The 19,845-nt window shown below is 36.5% G+C and overlaps 1 protein-coding gene across 1 annotated transcript in view; it reads right to left on the reverse strand.

The window, feature by feature from the left end:
* The window catches only part of OXCT1 (3-oxoacid CoA-transferase 1), a 74,021-nt gene that overhangs the window by 9,287 nt on the left and 44,889 nt on the right, over positions 1–19,845 (reverse strand). Inside the window, exons 12-15 of the mRNA XM_015848678.2 lie at positions 17,223–17,295; positions 16,409–16,484; positions 6,621–6,710; positions 1,605–1,685 (exon numbers count right to left, since the gene is read on the reverse strand). Of these exons, the coding sequence (XP_015704164.1) occupies positions 1,605–1,685; positions 6,621–6,710; positions 16,409–16,484; positions 17,223–17,295 (320 nt within the window). The remainder of the gene's footprint in view (positions 1–1,604; positions 1,686–6,620; positions 6,711–16,408; positions 16,485–17,222; positions 17,296–19,845) is intronic.

Consider the following 19,845-nt stretch of genomic DNA (forward strand, 5'->3'; position numbering starts at 1 on the left):
AAAAACAGTGTGAGCTTATAGTATACGCTTGCTGCCCTGAAAACTGGGTGTATCTTGGGCTATATCAAAAGAGGCGTGGCCAGAAGGGCAAGGGAGATGATTATTATTCTCTGCTCTGGCTCATGAGGCTCCACCTGCAGTACTGCTTTTAGGTCTGGGCCCCCCAGCACAAGAAAGACGTGGGGTGATTGGAGCAAATCTATTGGAGGTTCATGAGGGTGATGAGCAGGAGAGAGCACCAGGCCTAAGAACCTTACAGCAGCCTTCCATTACATGAAAGGGCTACTGGGAAATGGAGTGATAGCATAAGGTATAGTGTCATTAAAATAATGAAAATGTAGATTCAGATTAGATATTAGGACAAAATTCTCAGCTATGACTGCTGCTGAAGCACTGGAACAGGCTGCCTATAGAAGCTGTAGATGCCTCTTCCCTGGAAATGTGCAATAAAAAGTTGGATGAGGCTTCGTGCAGTTTGGTCTAATAGAAGGTATCCCTGTCCATGGCAAGAGGGTTGGAACTAGATGGTCTTTCAGGTTCCTTCCAATTCAAAGGATTTCATGAATTGTTCTTCTGAGTCTTAAAAGAGAAGCTGAATTTAAGGAAAATAGACAGTAGGAAGCTAGTGTCTAAACAGTCTGTAATGCAATCTAAATAGTGCTATACATTTGTGTAATCTTTTATTAAAACAGCAAGACCTGATGAGGAGTGAGTCTCAGAAATTTCCTGCATGTTTATTTTCTGTCAGTCCTTGTTCAGTGCCAGCTTTTTGTACCTTACATTTGTATGTGACCAGTCAGTAGAAGACTAGAAAAACATCCAGAGTTTCATTTCTTTTCCTTTTGTTTGTAGGGGAAAACTTCAAATGACAGTAGCAGTGTACTCCTGAGAGAAAGCAAACTCTGCATCAGCACTTTTGAAGCATTCTACTTAGTATGACAGATGGCTCATGGAGGGACCGGTCAAAGCCCTTGAAAATGTACACACTGATAATACAAGGAGCATGGTTACAGGAAAAATCCTAAGTCACTTATCCTCTGCTGAAAAGATCTGCTAATGCACTTTGAACACTGGCAATATCACATGGACATGCACTGGACAGTAAACTGCTTCACAAGTGCAATCAAGTGAAAACAAATGATAGCAGCAGAACAGGTTATGCGTCTCTCTAAGTCTGTAATATACACCAAGAGAGACGCTAATTGCCTTAACGTGAACATGCTACAGAGCTGTTGCTTTGCATCTGTATTTGAGGAAAACATCCACTTCAGGATTTGCATCTTATGAAGCAAATTTTCAGGTATACTTTGGGAAAAATAACCAGATGTGTTCTTTGCATATTTCTCACGGGTAACATCTCTGTTCTGATGGTGACCGCAATAATCATCCAGCATGCATGATATCAACAGTGAAAGACTTAAAAGGAAAATATGAGCCAACAGGTCTCAGGAACTGAACTCAAAAGGAGTCTTTGTCCTTCCCAAGTAGCAGATACTGAATATATTCTTTATTATTATGACACTTTTAACTGCTTTCACTGAGTGTCACTGAGAGGAGAAAAGTATTTAAAAGGATTCTTAAAGGATTTAAGAAAAGAACTTTACCTTCTCTGTAATGATGCGGTTTACACATTGCTTCCCAGTAAGCGGTAAATTGCATTTTTCCAAGATTTTATGGACATTGCCCTGTGTTTAACAGCATACAAACAAATGTTAATTTTAAAAAAACAGTGCAACTTTCTCTGAATTCAATATGTATATTAAAAAGGAAAATTACAGCTGCAAGCACTCAGTGTTCTTGAAACGTTTACTGCACTCAGAACATTATTTGAATACACTTTCATGGCAGATTAAAACTTTGCTAACTTGGGACAGTTGTAGCGAAAGCCCCAGCTATAATGAGATGACTAATAAGAGTCTCCATGTACCACTGAATGGGCTCCCAAGTTTAGAAGTTCAATAATTTCCTCTTCTACTGCAGTGTGAGGATATAACTCACATGGGATCTTACTGATGACATGTAAAGGTTAGACAGTGAAATTGTGAGCATAATATTACTCTGACTTATTTATTATAAACAGTATGTGAGGGATCAGCTACATACACAGACATTTCAAACCCCCATGGCTCAAGTGAATACTCATGCTTTGAAAATAGTAAAGCCAGTTTCTTTATCCACATTCAATTTCGTTTTCTCTGTCACTCCAGAAAAGCACAAAAGCAGACTAGGAGATGAGTGAGATACGCTGATTTTCATGTACTACAAGAAAAGCTACACTGCCCTTATTTTTGCCAATAAAAGTCAACCTGCAAATATAGTACAAAGTAATGTATATAAAGAAATCAGGATTTGCTTTAAGATACTTCCCTTCCTAGGATATCAAATAGCAGCTGCTTTAGATACTGGGTAAAATATTGCCTACTGAAAAGGCAAAGCTTCTCACACAAAGCTGGAGCTGTAAGGCTTAGTTGTTTAGGTGTGAGGGGTTTGGTTTTTTTTTTTGGTTTTGTTTGTTTTTTTTCCCTCTATCAACTTTCAGTTATGCCTTTCAAAATTCTCAGAGTATGGCATGTCTCATTTAACCATGTGAATGCAATACTTTTTAAATTTGCAACCATCAATTTGCCTTAAGGCTTAATACACAAACATATCTCAAAATGGACTTGCAGAGCTGACAGCTTGAGAGGCTTCTGTGACCCTTAAAAGTGATAAATTCCAGTTTCTTAACACTTGAGATGAACACTATTTTATTACCAGGTAGCACGAGAAGTGGCTTTTGGAACTCATCCATCAGCCTGCATGCCACACTTCTAAAAATCTGTTTGGCCACATAGAACATGGCTTGTCATTTGTGTCACTGCTAAAACACATCACCCACTGCCTTACTGTGCTCACATCCACTGTTTGGTCTCCAGAAACATTCAGCAAGTGTTGATGAGTGTCAGTGGGTGCCACTTTTTCTGCATGGAGGAGGTCAGTGGCACACCTTTGCTTCATATACACTTCCATGTCAGATGCTATTTTGTCAGACTGCCCCTCTGCTGCCATCTGTCACACAGCAACAAAATGGAACGGGACATTGGTGGGAAGGTTCAATCTCTGCTGCCATCATCCATCCCTGACGTTGTGAACCAACATAATAAAATGGGAGGCATTAATTTTGGAGCAGCCCTAAAAACACTGTAACATCTTTTTATGGACACTTTTACAAACAAAAAATGCCACAGTTTTGTACAACATATAAAAACAAAAACTATTCACGATGCAAATTTATTGCACCATGTTTTAGTCATGATCAAAGCACATGCTTAAAAATGGTTTCCATTAGATTGTTCTAGTTGTGTAGACAAGTCATTTCACCATTTGAAAGTGACCAGCCATCACTTTATGCAGTTTTGCAAAATACATTAATAGCAGTGTGGGTGTAAGGACTTCTATATCTCCTATGCAGTATTTACCCGACTGCGCATAGGTGCACAGTGACTGTTCAAAGGTTAAGTAACAACACTATATTCTGGTCTTTACAGTTATCCAAAGATGAGCTTCACAGAAAGTACACTTAGAGCTATCATAGCGAATTAAACTGAGTCCATCATCTATGTGTCTCATGGTGGACTAAACATACGGAGGAAAAAACTGAGCCACCCTTCATCAGGTATTCCCTCCTGGTTCATGTCATGCTGTGATGGTTAGGCTTCCGAGGCTAGAGACCGCTTCTGGGAAATGCTATTTAATTGTCACTGACAGACTCATAAAATAGTTTAATCCCTTTCATATGGGCATCATGCTTCAAGCTCCTTTAGCATCCTACTAAAGATGCATGATTTCATTAGCTGACTGTGAAAAATACTTCCTGTTTCAAACCTGTGGGTTGCTAGTTTCTGCAGTTTGTGTTGGCTAACCTCTTTTTATAAAAAAAAGAAGGTGGCAGTGACTGGCCATTCTGCATCTGTACCTTCATTATCCCACGTATTCCTATGCTACTCTGCCTCACTGATATTTCTTACTCTGAATTCTTCTACCAAAGTCATTTACAGTCCTGTCATTTTTCTTCTGTATCTTTTAGTTTTTGTGAAATGCAAATATGTAAGTTATCAAATATTAAAATACTTGGGGCCAAAGTTTGATCAATATTATTTCTAATATATTGCATATCAGAGTAAATTCTTTGAGTGGTTCTTTGAGTGTGAAGACATACCAGATTCACCCTATGATTTAGTGTAAATTGTATTTTGTCTGCACTGGCAGGATTCAGCATATTGCTAAGTCTGAAAATTGCAGCATTCACACTCAGGATATACTCTGAGCAAATATATTAAAATATTTAACAAGCTGCCACTATTATATATTAAAATATATATAAATATATATAAATACAAAAAGAGAAAAAGCAACACTTGATTAAAAGATCCTTTACAAGATGACAATTTAAACAAAACTAACTACCATAACTATTTATTATTGCATATATCCTGCTGCTTTCCATCATACTTCAGGCCATCAGACCTTGATTCATGTTTATTTACTGGAGGCTTTGGTGTCTAATAATAAATTTGTTATTATTTATTCGGAGAGTAAGACAACAACAACATCCCTATTCTAAAAAGCGTGCAGATAGAACACATTCGAACAGCACAGGCATACATTTATTTTGCTCAGTAGTCCACTTGACTCTTGGGAAGAGGAAAGAGGGCTCCTCTAATACTTAAGCATGGTTGAAATTGCAATTTGTGAAAAAATCTTCATACTAAAGAAAAAAATAGGAATCAGCTCTGTAAGAAGTCACCTCAAATTAAGACTTCTGACGTTCAGAACTGGTGTTATAGGTTGTATAATTGGTTGGGCATCAGTCTTCCATATTATTTCACTAATACCTACTTTAAAAAAAAAAAAAAAAGCAAACAAAAAACACATAAAACATGTAACAGAAGTTACAGGTGGTTTTAGGCTTTTTTTCACATTAAACTTCTATACTTCATCTTCACTTCTGGGCAAACAAGAAGCAGCCCCAAAAGGGTGCAGTTAGGATGAAGGAGCCCTCCATTTTAGAATAAGAATAAATCAAAAAAACATGTACTTGGATTGACTTTGCAGTATATTCTTTCAGGCTTTCTAGAAGTGCACAACAGGAATATTTTATATATATATATATATATATATATATATATATATATATACATACATTTACACATATATGAATCCAAGTTATACATGCAATAAATAAATAAATTATGACTGGGCTACTTATAAGGGCAAATCTGTTTCCTATCTTTTTCAAGTTTCAGTACTTCTACTGACAAAAAAACAAATTCCAAACACTGTTCTTCACTTACACTGAATGCAGTAATAGTTTTGTAACAGTGTTATTAAGAGATAAATGGGCATGAATAATTATTGTGTGAATAATTATTTTTTGTATTATTGTGTGTATTGTGTGAAGAAATATTGTCTGTATTTCTTAGCTGAATTCCACAGTAACTTTACGTTTACAATATTTATTCAAATTACATTAATATCTGAAATATGTGCCTAACTGAATGGTTACACAGACACCTGGTTGTTTTGGGGTTGTGATAGGGACACAAGTGAGATGAATTAGCTTTGCACTTTTGTTTACTTATTTACACATACACATACAATTACTGGGTCAGTCTCAGTTCTGTTACTTAGAATGCTTCTATAAAAACCAAACCAAAAAACAACAACAAAAGCCCAACCTGTTGAAAAATATAGAAAGTGAAGATTCATTCCTTAAATCACATTTAAAAGAACTCCACAACTGTTAATATATTTATCTTTCATATTTGCTGCCAGGCAAATTCCTTATACTTACCCCTATGTATTCTGGCAGAGGTATTAAACTTGAACATACAGAACTAATAACTTCTAGACTTACACTGGTTTACAGGAGACTTTGGTGTCTACACCAACAACTTAAGAATAACAAAAATTAAAAAAAAAAAAAAAGAAGAAAAAGAAATAAAATTTGATTTTTAAGCACTTGGTATACTTCTCCGAGAATAAAAATGCTGTCCTTCATACAGCTTTTCTCACATCTAAGACTGTATAATTTTTTAAGTTCCAAATGACAAACTTTCTATGACCTTCTGTGGAAGACTCGTTATATCTACAAACCTATCTCCACAAAGAGGTCTCTAGATTAACCTCTATCATGTAACAGCATAACAAATAATGCAGCCTGCACAGTATCACGCCAAAACGATCTGTTTTATCAAGCTGTCAGTACCAATTTGACTGATAGCTTCAAAGGTAAATATTTTCCCATCACAACAAATATTTAGCCAAGGGGAACCTCATTTCTCAAATTATTCTGACATGAAGAGTAAAACCTTCAGGGCAGCATCTACTGTAGCTCTGGCAATTCTTACTCTCATTAAGTTTGCACAAAGCAGCAAAAAATGTATGCAGCTTTTAAATATCAAATTAATATTTGATTTTTTCCATGGTAAACAATTCACTTACATGAGGCTAGGAAGTACAGTTGTAATTAGTAACAAATCTGTAAAATCCTCACAAGGTGGCAGAATTAATGCAAAAAGTTTGTGTGTTTTGTTATTTTTTTCTAGCATGAGTGGATCACATAGAAGACAGAGCCTTACCTTGGCTGAGTGCTCCATGGTAACAACCACTTTTGTCTGAGCACTAGATACCAGGTCCATGGCACCTCCCATTCCCTTCACCATTTTACCCTGAAATGAAAATTTTAATAGAAATGTACCATTTGTACTAAAAAGGAAAAAAAATAAAATGGACACAGCAAATATATATAATTATATATAAATATAATAAATAATATAAATAATAATATAATAATATAAATATAATAAATATAATATTATTATATTGTATATATATTATATAATATATAATTATAATTATATATTATACATATATATATATTTATTTATTTATTTATTTATTTTTTGCTGTGTCCATTTTATTTATGCCGCAATAGCTGGACAAGATATATAACTTTCTTCTGTGCAGAAGAGCCACATTATCTCACCATACTGTATTAAAAAACTACTGGTTTTCTCATTCTAGGGTTTACATGTGATGCAAACAGAATAGCAATAAGCAGAACAAGGGCTCACTGTCACATGTAGTGTCCTGGTGTAACTTATACCTGAGTAGTGCCACTGACTTCAAGGGAGCCCTGACACTCAGAAATAACAAATCTTCTTCCAGTGGGTCTATCACTGTTAAAATGAAGCACTCATTCTCGCAGTTACAGAAATGTCATTATCGCCTCAACAGGAAATCTTTGCTTATAAATGTAGCTACCAGGACATCTCAGTACTCTTTACCTGAAAGTTTAGAAGGACATTGCTTGTAATACTGTATCATCACAAACCACTCCTTTTATTCCTTTCCAGGTGTATTTGGGTGTCAATTCAGACCATAGAAAAATAAGCGAGTTTGGATCATTATTCACTCCTGTTAGTCCCTCAGACCAAGCAGCTCATTTTGCCTCAGAGACTCATTCTTTTAAGGAGTGTCAAAGTTGCATCTGTTATATTATGGTGTACAGACAAATCTATTTCTGCTTTTCATAATGCTATGGCATTCAGTCCCTTCCTGCTTCCACCACCTTAAACTGAACAGATGTGGTCTTGAAAGGTAAGCAGTTCAGGCTTGGAAAACTTCTGATGTGCAACATCTGTAAGTACCACATTCTGTTAGCATGAGGAGGGCAGATACTTTTAAGTTAACAAATGCCAGACACCCCAAGAAAACAGAAAGCAATGACCTCACATCACTCCTGAGACACTGGGGAGAGGACCTGCATGACAGTGAAAGTTAGAAGAAGGACGAGGAAAGAAATTTTGGAGATCAAAATAAACCATTTTTGTCCCAAATGCTTTGTATTTCCTCTGTTTTCACACTTATTACCTTTCATAAAGATAAATGAAGGACAAAAATACGGTGATGCTGTGAAACCTTTAAGTATATGATTAAACCATTTGGAAACTTCCTTCTGTAAAGTTTTTCTCTTGTGCTTCCACTTATTAGGCATGTGGTTCCATACCTTACTAGCTACGGCTCATAATACAGAGCATATGGAAGAGATTTGTCTCATTAAGATGTTAAGACAGCAATTTAATGAAAGTCTCCTTATCAAACCAAAGGCAATATGTATAAAAAATTTGTTTTCCACAGTGAAGAATAAATCATGTCTTCCAGTATCTATAAACAACCCCTTCAGAATTTCTTGTATCAGAGTAATATTAATCACATTAATTAACATTACTGCCAAATATTCCTTTGCAGATACCTAACAGCAATGAGAGGATTTCTCTGTACTTAACTTCCTGGCAGTACTCCTATCATTCTCCAACCTACTCTGAAACACAGAGCTCTCACAGAAACTGCAGTGACCTCTTGTCAGCCTGCCAGAGTCTCACTGACGAGGAACTGGAGATGACATATTATCTCCCTAGTAACTCAAGAATATGTTTGCACTCAGGATTATTCTATCAGTACACTCACCCTGGCAATGTCATTAGCTGGTTTTACCAGGCCTTTTTGTTCCAATACCTGAAGGGCTAGAGCAGTTAGGAAACATTTGAAGAAACAAAAGCAGACAAAGCTGTGTTTTTTTCTCATTTGACACATGCACATCTGAACACCATTTGGGTAGTCAAAATACAACATTAAAGGGTCTGAGTAAACCATTTTGTTTAATAGTGATTCCTAAACAGCAGCCTTTTTGTTGGTCTGATCAGATGGAAGCACCAATGACAACGTACAACATTCCAACAGAATTTTGTAAGTACTCTGAGGTACTAACTACCTTAAAGGGTGAGATAGTCAAGATACAACAAATTTTTAAGAGAATAAAGTGTTTCACACAGTGATATAGCAAGCCATAAAAACACTTTATAGCAATATGGTTATCATGTATATGGAACCTTCAAAGTAAAGAAAGGTATCTGAGAAAAAAAAAAGTAAGCTTCAGCCTTAGTTCCACGGCTTTGCCATGCAGATAATTACCTGATTTTAAAGAATGTTGATCATGTATTTCCTGTCATACGTAACAGAAATCAAAATCTAAAATTCAGTACAATCTTGGAGAAGATGGAATACAAGTTCCCAAGTGACCAATAACTCTTGGCAAAATTTATTAGTTCATTTTTATTAAAATGTAGTATGCACAGAGAAGTGCACTAACTATGGCTTGGATTTGAAGAGACCTCAAGGATCAACAGGTTCCAACCCAATGTCACACGTAGGGCTGCCAATCGCTAGGTGAAGCACCAGATCAGACTGATCAAGTGTCCACCCACCCTGGCCTTAAACACCTCCAGCAAAAATCTTACCTCTACACATCTAATCTAAATAACCCTTACTTTCATTTAAAACCATTCCTTCTTGTCCTATCACTATCTACCCATGTAAAAAGCTGATTTTCCTCATGTTTTTATACTCCCCTTAAATACTGCAAGGCTGCAACAAGTTCTTCCCTCAGCCTTCTCTTTACCAGACTGAACAAACCCAGTTCCTTCAGCCTGTCTTCACAGGAGAGGTGCTCTAGCACTTGGTTCACCTTCAAGGCCCTCTTCTGGACCCACTCCAAAGGCTCCACTTCTTTGCTGTGTTGGGGGATCCAGACCTAGATGCAGTACTCCAAGTGGGGCCTCGTGAGGCTAGAGTGGGACATTCATGTCCCTTATTCTGTTGGCCAACCCTCTTCCGATGAAACCCAGGATACCATTGGCCTTCCAGGCTGCAAGTGCACACTGCTGGCTCATGTCAAGTTTTTCATGAACCAGATCCGCTAAGTCCTTCTCACAGCTGCTCTCAAGGAATTCTTTTCCTAGTTTGTATACATATATATCTGGGATTACTTCAACCCAAGTGCAAAATCTTGCACTACGCTGAACCTCATTATGTTCACAAGGGCCCACCTTTTGAGTTTGTCAAGGTCTCTCTAGATGGCATTCCTTCCTTCTGCTGTATCAACTGCACCTCTCAGTTTAGTGTCATCAGCAAATTTGCTGAGAGTACACTCAACCCCATTAACTATGTCATTGATAAAGATGCTAAAGAGTGCCGGTCCCAAGAAGGACCCCCAGGGGGGCACCACTCATTACTGGCCTAGATATTTATATTGTTACTTTATAAGAACAGAAAATGAAGACAGCATAATGTAAATGCAAAAAATATTAGTCAAATTTTATTTACTTATCTTCCTGTAAAACTAACCTGAAGTAAATGCTGGCAACAGTTTCAATTGACTGAGATAAAATATAATGAACGCACTGAGAAACTGTATCTCAAGAGTATCTCAAAGTAAGATTGTGACATGCTTCACTGAAACTGACGGACTCTAAAATGATGAATACTGTGGGGAAGTTAAGCCTTCCATTTTTCTTTGTTTAAAATTCCCAAATCACACAGCATTTGTGTAATATTTGAATATTACCGTCAACATAATACTAGCTGCATACAATAGTCGCAATTGTTACCAATAACTGACAGAACAGGACTCTTGGCATTTGCTAGTATTTTGGGGCCAAACAATTTCATCAGCTGCTCTCATTACAAGATGCCTAATGCATACCTGCCACTTTCCACAATGAAAATTTAAGAGAGAATATGAATAAAATACCAAGGGTGAGCTCCTACATTCCCTCCATTATGCAGTCTGCCAAAGAGGAATGAATACAAATTGCATAGAAAAAAACTTCAAAAGTCAGGAGAACTACAGCCAACACAAAACTCTTCCTTTATCCTTTAAGGCTCCATGAGTCCTCCAACAGCAGTAATTTCATGCTAGAAGGACTTTGAAGGGTTTCTAGGCAAAGGGCTTCCAGCACTTTGCAAGGCTTCTATCTACTGGGATAGAAACAGGTAGTTGATATATTACTGCAGCCTTTGATCCAAAGTAGCTGTCCCTGAAAAAGTAGTACCTAAAATACTAGGAAATTCTTTTACAAAAGAGCAGTCAGGCAGTGGAATGGGCTGCTCAGGGGGGTGGTGGAGTGACCAACCCTGGAGGTGTTCAAGGAACATTTAGATGTCGTGCTAAGGGACCTAGCTTAGTGAAAACCGTTGGTGATTGGTGGATGGTTGGACTGGATGATTTTGTAGGTTGATGTTTTCCAACCTTGGTGGTTCTACAAAAACAAATTTCATTTTAAAATAATATCCCACTGAAACTTAGATGACAGATACGTGGGTAACTGCAGGTTTCATTCATCCTCTTTGTTAAACTGCTATTGCTTATGCTCTGCTCACATCATGTCATAAATAATCATCAAAAGAAGTCAGATTAGTAGTAGGAGATGGAGATAGTCACAGTTATTAAAAGTAATCAATCTGTATGCTTATATACAATTTATCCAATTTGTAGCGTTTCATTCAATTTACAAACAATAATTGTAAGAAACATTTCTAAAACAATTTCTTGCACCAACATTCTGTACAACTTGAAACAGAATGTTGATAGCTTGATGCACTCTGTGCAACAGTTACAAGACAGTGTGTCTGCATTAAAAGGAAAACAAGATTTGTTCAACAATTCTTCTACTCAGGCAAACAGGCACGCAGCCTCAGACTGGGCTTGTTAGAGAAGAACATGCAATACTTTCAGGTATCGAAGGATTCATGTCCTTTCTCCCAACATTAACAATAAAACATTTCAAGTCAGAAACATGCTTCTTGTGGAGCCTTCTGCCTTTAAGTTAGGAACTACATATAATAACTAAAATAAATAAATAAAATTCTCAGTCCTGCAATCACAGACTCAGACACTTCTATCACTTTCCTTTTCTCTAGCAATAAAATTGTAGTTGCCCTCAAGCACAAAATAAAAAACTTGCAAAATATGTACCTTGAGGTCCTGTAGAACAAATGCAAAAGGGCAACAAATAATGTATAAAACTACATTCTTACTGTCTGAGGTTATACTGACCTCTACAGATAGCAATTTAGAAGATTTATTGCTAAACTTTAATTGTTTCCTCACCTTTTCAGATAGATAATCTTTTCTGATAAAGCTTAAAGTCTTTGCAAGTTTTGTCTTCCTCTCTGACTTATTTTGTTATCAACTCCTAAACTCCCTTTAAATTCGGCTACTGCAAGGCTGAGTACTAAAATTATAGCTGAGCATTAAAATTAAGGCTGCTTCTAAATTAAAGGATGATTTATTTATTTTTTTCCAAAAACAATCCATGTTTATGCAGTCAAACTCAGACACTCTGTATAAATTGTATCACTCTCTTGCTCAGCCACTAACTGCTTTACCTCAGCAATCAAAACATAAATTTTATAATCCTGCAGAAGACTCTGAAAAGTTAGAATTACTTTTCTTACTCAACATTTTATTTGGTTTACATTGCTTGTAAGGAATAGAGATGCTAATATTGCCAGTCCCAACATCATCCCCAAAGCTGCCACTGCTAACAGAATAGCATCACAATATTGTAGGGGTTAGTAGGAACCTCTGGAGATTATTGAGTTCAGCCTCCTACTAAAGCAGATTCCCTACAAGAGGTTGCATAGGAAAGCATTCAGGAAGGCCTTGAATATCTCCAGAGAAGGAAAATATACAACCTCTCTTGGCAGCCTGTTCCAGTGCTCTATCACTCTCACTGCGAATAAGTTATTTTGCATATTGGTGCAGAACTTCCATCCAGTGCTCCAGTTTATGGTCGTTTCCCCTTGTCCTGTTCCCAGAGACCGCTGAGAAGAGGTTGGCCATGTCCCTTTGACTCCCACACTTAAGACATCTATAAACATTTAAAAGATAACCTCTGAGCCTTCTTTTCTCAAAGCTGAACAGACCTAAGTCTCTCAACCTCTTCCCACAGAGGAGATGCTCCAGGCCCTTTATTATCTTGAGGCCCTCTGCTGGACTCTCTCCATGAGATCCCTGTCTTTTTTGTAGCAGGCAGCCCAGAACTGGATACAGTACTCCAGGTGAGGCATGACCAGGGCAGAGTAGAGGGTGAGGATCACCTCCACTGATCTGCTAGCTACTGTATAGTATGTTAACCTCTCACTGTGACATGCTTTATAATAATACTCATTCCTTTTATCAGTAACAAGCTTCCACATCATGAAATGTGATGTCTCAGAAAATACATTCACCTTATTCTTTTCATATTCATCAGTCTCTGTGCAGGTCTTCTCCACTATGAGTCTGATGGTTTTCTGCTGATAAACCATGTTAGCAGTATCAGTAACTATATTATTAATGCTGTATAATGGCATTGGGATATTCAGAAATGCATACTAATATTCAAAATTAATTAAGTAAGAGTAGTAAGAGTCTCTTGTGTTATAGTGGGACATTTCAAAAGTTCTAGTGACCTATGCCTAGACTCTAATACATGTCACAGTGGCTGCTGGGGTCATATGCTGATGGTTTTCCATAAAACTCTTCTATTAGTAGTGTCCCATAAAGTCTCAGGGAGAACTCCAAGACTTTTAATCTCTAGTGAGACTAACTGGCACAAGAGCCAGGGCTGCTGCAAGTCCATACTGCTGCTCTGTAAGGATGCATTAATTTCTATTGGCAGCAGGTTTTAACAATAGCTTGAAAGAAACATACATGTCATACACAGGTCTGTCCTTCACTCGTGAAGTGAAACATGGCTCCAATCAACTGATTCCAGTAGTCACAGCTCCCATTCACTCCCACCAGTCTGCACTACTGCACAATCACATCCTCAACATTCCTATCCACCTCTCTTGGCCACCCTCCCCTAGCTGCACTGTTACCGGGAGCTCCTCATAAATTTGCCACCTGCTGCTCTCCCTCCTCAGAAACCACATCTCATTAGCTTGACAAGTTCCAAAGAGAGAAAAACAAGAACCCATAAGTTGTGTTTAAAGCAATGAATGCCAGTGTTGAAGGAGTAACTTCAGCAGATGCAAGATAACAGCAAAGTTTCCTAAACATGCTTAAAATATTCTGGTTTTTTTAGCCACATACAAGTAGGCTGGTAAAAAGGTGCACCTTATAGGTAACAAAAAGAATAAATGAAAATTTCTTAAAGGTTGGGATTTGTTTGTTTTTCATACTTTCCTACTTTGACAGCATAGATGTCTTTCACAGATATGGGGGAAGCCTAACTGGAAATACATAAGCAGTAAAAGATATGGAAAATAATGCTCTCATCACAGATTCAAAGCTAAAATCAGCACAATCTAGAGAATATAAAGCATAAGAGGAAGGAATATGCAAGTCTACAGTATTTTGAGAAAAATCTGAAAGTACAATCTAAGATTAAAATGCTTAGAGAAACATGTCTGTAAAACAATCTCTTGTACTGCAGAATGTTGGCTTCATCTTTCAATAGCTCAGATATTGAAAAATAAGTTCCAAAATGCTGTCACTGAAGACATTTCAACACCACAACAAGAAAAATTATATTTATATGGCAAAGCAAAAAGCACACAGAGTTACTGAGACAATTAATACTATTTAGTTGCTGAGCATTACATCTTACTCCTATTACTCCATGTGTTATCTGTGTATACTGTATCTGTGAACACTGTACATTTTGCTCAGTTTCAAAAGTTTAGGAAAAAAAAACCTAAATTTAGCTTTCATAAGTCAGTCTGTTCAACACTTTGCTGCAACACAGGTGTTAGCACCAAGCCAGAAATAACGCTGAAACAATTCTGATAGCTTCCATTTCTGACTTATCTTTTGAAACCGACGCCGACGCTCTGCACACTAAGCTGAATACAATGGTAAAATATTTGTGATGGGGGGGGGGGGAAAAAAAAAAAAAAAAAGCGTTGAAGAGCACTTCATGCATTTAGCATGAAAAAAAAAAAAAAAACCAACAACTGAACCACACAATGATTTGAGCTGCAAGTTATTTAACAAAAAATTCCTACAACTGCATAGAAACAGTGCAATCAGTAACAACCCAGAATATTGCTTACTAAGCAGTTTTGAAAGATGGCAGGAAAGGCCTACCAATAGTTAATGAGGGTGGACACAAAAATAAAATTAAAGAGATAGCACAGTTTGATCTTTTTTGAAAAACTAGAACAAAAAAGAAAAGAAAAGAACAGAGAAGAGAAGAGAAGAGAAGAGAAGAGAAGAGAAGAGAAGAGAAGAGAAGAGAAGAGAAGAGAAGAGAAGAGAAGAGAAGAGAAGAGANAAGAGAAGAGAAGAGAAGAGAAGAGAAGAGAAGAGAAGAGAAGAGAAGAGAAGAGAGAAGAGAGTAAAATGAAACCAATCAACAAAACAAATAATGAACTGCCCCCATTCATGACACTGCTTTTCAAGAACCAACACCAGTTAATAGCTTTTAGATTCTGCACAGATGAAACCACATGAAATTTTATATCCTGTTGAATTTTCATTTGTCATTAAAACCTATCTACTGATGAACCAGAAGGGCTTTCTTTCAAACATTTTGACTTGTGAACTATCATATGTATATTTTTCCTGGCTTAGGAATAGTGTAGAGTGAGGGTCTTTATTACATGTTCACCTATTATGAACAATGCTTCAATCAAGGAAAGAAAAAAAAAAACACCAAAAAAAATGCAAACAAAACGCCCCCAACCAATCCTACTACCAAGAATTTCACCCTCTCCTTTCCACTTTCTTATAAGCCTTTCAGAAACATCTTTTCTGACAAGTAGATACATAGATAGATTAAAACCTCATCGAACTCTGCCTACCAGAATACCTCAAAATACCTCAAGGTGGGATAATAATGCTTGTTTTCCAAGTAATTCTGATACAACAAATATTTAAAGTCATTGAAAACATCTAACTTGTAAATTATTTGAAAAATTATTCTCTAATTTTAAACAATTAAATATGTTCAATGAATGGCTTTAGGTCATCTGCTTCTCTAATAATACTGAGTTTGGCTTACATTTTTAAGCTTCAAACCTGCAGGACTAATCAGGTAAGTAAAATAAAGCAAAGGTACCTTCCTCCAGGTATATTCAAAGTACCAGTGCTGAGATGAACACTGAGAAAAATAACACAAGCAGTGTTTTTTGTTTTTTTGTTATCTATTTTACAATGAGCCCAATAATATTTCACATCTTGTTTTCAAAGGCTTTGTTCCAGTTACAACTATACAAGAGCTGTTGCTCCCTCAAGATAAAGAATCAGTCCTCATCTCAGAAGCTTGACATTTGAATCCAAGATAAAGAAGAAAGGTTTACATAAATCTTGTTTAGTTTTTCCACAATACTTAGCATAAGAGTTATTTCAGATGGCTTGATTCCAATATCTTGGTACCAACACTACCCAGGAAAACTATTACACATTCTCTATTTTAATTCTGTTTGCTTTTCAAGACCCCTTCTGCTTTGAGTCCTTTATTTTTTTTACATTATAATCAGCTATGAATATTATTCTAAATACAGTGCACTTTCAGTAATAAAAAGGCCAACTTACAGGAATCATCCAGTTGGCCAGGTCGCCATACTTAGACACCTGCATAGCTCCAAGCATTGTCAAATCAACGTGGCCTCTGGCAAGAGAAACACAGTGTGAAATTAGCAGATCGTGTTCAAGTAACAGCCCACAAATCTTTATGAATTTTTATTCGCATTCTCATTACAACAATTTAGAAACTGCATACCACAGAGGTAACAACCGTTTTGTCACTCGTAGATTTTTCTCCTCCTCTAAATGCACTGCTGATGATTTTTCTGTCTGCCTACTGAGCCTCAAAAATGCTATTATTTTTGTCTGGGTTTTGTTAATTGCATGCACAGATAATCAGCTCTGAACTCATACTTTTAAGTGCACTTCTTCACGTATTTACATACACTCATTATCTTTTCAGAGCCATTACGATTTAGTGTTTGTTTGCATCCAATCTCCTTCCCGAAAAACAAACAAAAAACAGGTGCAGATGGTGAATTTCCATTAGGGAGGTAGAATGAGGATCACAGTTCCAAGTTGAGGACAGATAATACACTGTGTGCAAGTACAGATTAGATACTTGGAAATGACCAAAAAGTAATTGTTAAAACCTAGTTATAAACATGTTCATATGTGGCCAGGTAGTGGGAGACACAAGCATCACTATGGTATCTGTTGCTTACAATGTTTTTCAATTTCCAATTGCTGGACCTAATATTCTGTAAACCAGCACTCATTAAGTCCATAATCATTTTGCAAGCTGTTAAATGTTAACCACATTCTGAAGAATTACTAATGACTTCAACCATTGAGTTTATTCTTCTCATGTCTTGTTACATACCCTCTTATCATTGCAAATGATTCATCGCTAGAAAAATAAGAAGAACCAGGAAGAACAGTGACTGTCTCCTTACCTGTAAAAGAAATAAATTACTGTTTCTATGCATTTTGTCTGTGGCAAAACAAGCCAAAACTATTGATGAAGAAGCAAAGCTTCTTTTTTAATTCTGTGTTACTCTGGACCCAATTACAATTATGAAATCACACATAAACCAAACCAACCATAATGAACTAGGAAGCAGTTTGTGACTGCCTCCTGTTTGACCACCAGAAGTGCCATTTAAGATAGCACTGATATCAGAGGTTAAGAAATTTCTATTGAGTTCAGCTTTCCAAAATAAGGTAACTCTCTTCTGACAGAGAGAAAGAACATCTTCAGGAGATAGAAAAACTGCAAGGACGAATGAGCAGATCAAATTCAACACAATCTACAGTGATAATGACTTAGAAAACATAAAAATAAATGGCAGATTCAAGACTAATTTTGCTTTATTAAAGTACAGATGGAAAAATCTCTTCTCTGTGATGTAAAATTCTCAGGTCAATCAATGAAGCTAACATGGAAATATTTTACTCTGATTCTCTCCAGAGCTCTTTCTTCTCCAGCCAGCTCTCTGAATCAGACTGAAAAATAAACTACATATATAGAGTGCCTGTGGAAAGTCATGAGAAACACAGCCGTGGGTAGAATTATCAACCAAGCATGAGAAAATTCAGAGAATAAAACAGACTTTAGCACAAGATGACACTGAGAAGATAAAGTAACAACAGCAGGGAACAGACATGAGACATCATTAAACATTTTCCAGAAAACGGGGAGAAAAAAAAAAAAAAAAAAAAAAAAGACAATAAGAAAGAAACTGAGAAAAGTAAAGGGGGGGAAAAAAAAATCTGTTGTAATTTACGAAATTTACGAATTTACTTTATATTCATTATACCACCAAGGTATTGTGAGGAAATTAAACTTGATAGACAAAATAGTACAGAATTAAGATCTTGCACTTAAATCACAATGAATTCAGCAAGCACAGAATTCACCCAGATCAGTTCTGGGAATGCCTGAATTGTCCACCTCTATCAGTCTCCAAGCGGGTGGGAGAGATGGTGATGTCTATAAGCTGTAACATGGAACAAGCACCCCACAAGAAAGAGGCAACCCACAGTAGTGCTGAGAAGAATCAGACACCGACTAAGGGTCAAATTATAGTTTAACAAGAATGTTATATTGCCAGTTCTTTTAAATGCTCTCATAAGGTTTGTACATGTAAGTAATTCCACTGTAAGGCAAAAGCCTACCTTAAAATTACAGTGAACATAACCTGCCTTTAATTGAGACATTCAAGACATGGAACAACAAAACAAGTATTTCAGAAAAATGCAATTTTATTTGCAGATAAAAATTTGCAAGAGCCTAAACTTGAGTTTATTTTGAAAATATGTACTTTGAAGGCTGATACTGTACCACTACAGGCTAGGCTATGAATGTTAGCAGAAGACCTATTCCTTTGCCATTTAGCTTCTATTTTTTTTTCAAATGCTTTTATAAATTTGGCTGAAAAGCATCCAGAGCATTCTTATTACAACAAAGTGTCAGTGAGACTTAGCAGCTTCTGCAGTGATACTTTTCTGCACTGATACTTTGGCAGCTGAGCAGACTCATCTAATCTTGTGTCCAGTCTATTGCAGCTTCAGAGAAAGATGTTAAGGTGCTTAACATTGAATTACCAGTACTACAATAATCTGACTTCCCCATCGTATTCTAATATCTTACATTAGCTACAACATTCTTGCCTCAAAAATATTTATCAAACAATAAGTCAAGATCATCTTCATAACCAAACAATAAGCCAAGACCATCCTGACATCAATATAAAAACAGAACATTTTTTTTCAGTCTTTATCAAGTTCTAGTCTATTTTTTTCCTTTGTCACTCTGTTAATATGTTCATTACAAATATACCAATATTAGAACTTATCACTAAGCTCTAATGAGGGTGCATATTCTTTTGCCTTCTATGATAAATACTTTTTGCTCTTAACATTTTTTTCCTTCCAATGACACTTTCATTTAAACTCTCAAACTCAGTTCATTCATTAACTCAGCTCCCATGTGTCTGATCTTTTCCTTCATACAGTATATCTCAGCAATTACCCACCTACTGTTGAAACAATGGACTCAATTCCTTAATAATTTCTAATTTCAAATCAGAAGAATGCCTTAAATAACTTCTTATTTAAAACCTAATACTGTATGGGGAAATAACATAGCAATATGATAATGGCATCAATTAGTGAAGCCAGGCAGCAAACGTTTGAAGTCAGTGAACAATTGCTGGACTACACTATGATACTAAATTGAAAGCTTGTTTGATGTCAGTGATTTATCACACTTGGCTATTAACAGTTCAATTGTACTAGCTAATAAAGATAGAAAGGTACTTTGTACATATGCACACATATATATACACAGTGGTGGAAGGGTAGGGAGGTACTAATGAAATAAACCTAAACTTGTCAGGCACAGGTTTACATTTTATACTTTTAGCAATGATGAGAACTTCTAAAGCATTACATGTGAGAATACTTAAGGCCTATAGCATAGAATCACCAAGGCTGGAAAAGAC

Source organism: Coturnix japonica, chromosome Z, assembly GCF_001577835.2.
Source record: "Coturnix japonica isolate 7356 chromosome Z, Coturnix japonica 2.1, whole genome shotgun sequence".
In the NCBI taxonomy this organism is placed as follows: Eukaryota; Metazoa; Chordata; class Aves; order Galliformes; family Phasianidae; genus Coturnix; species Coturnix japonica.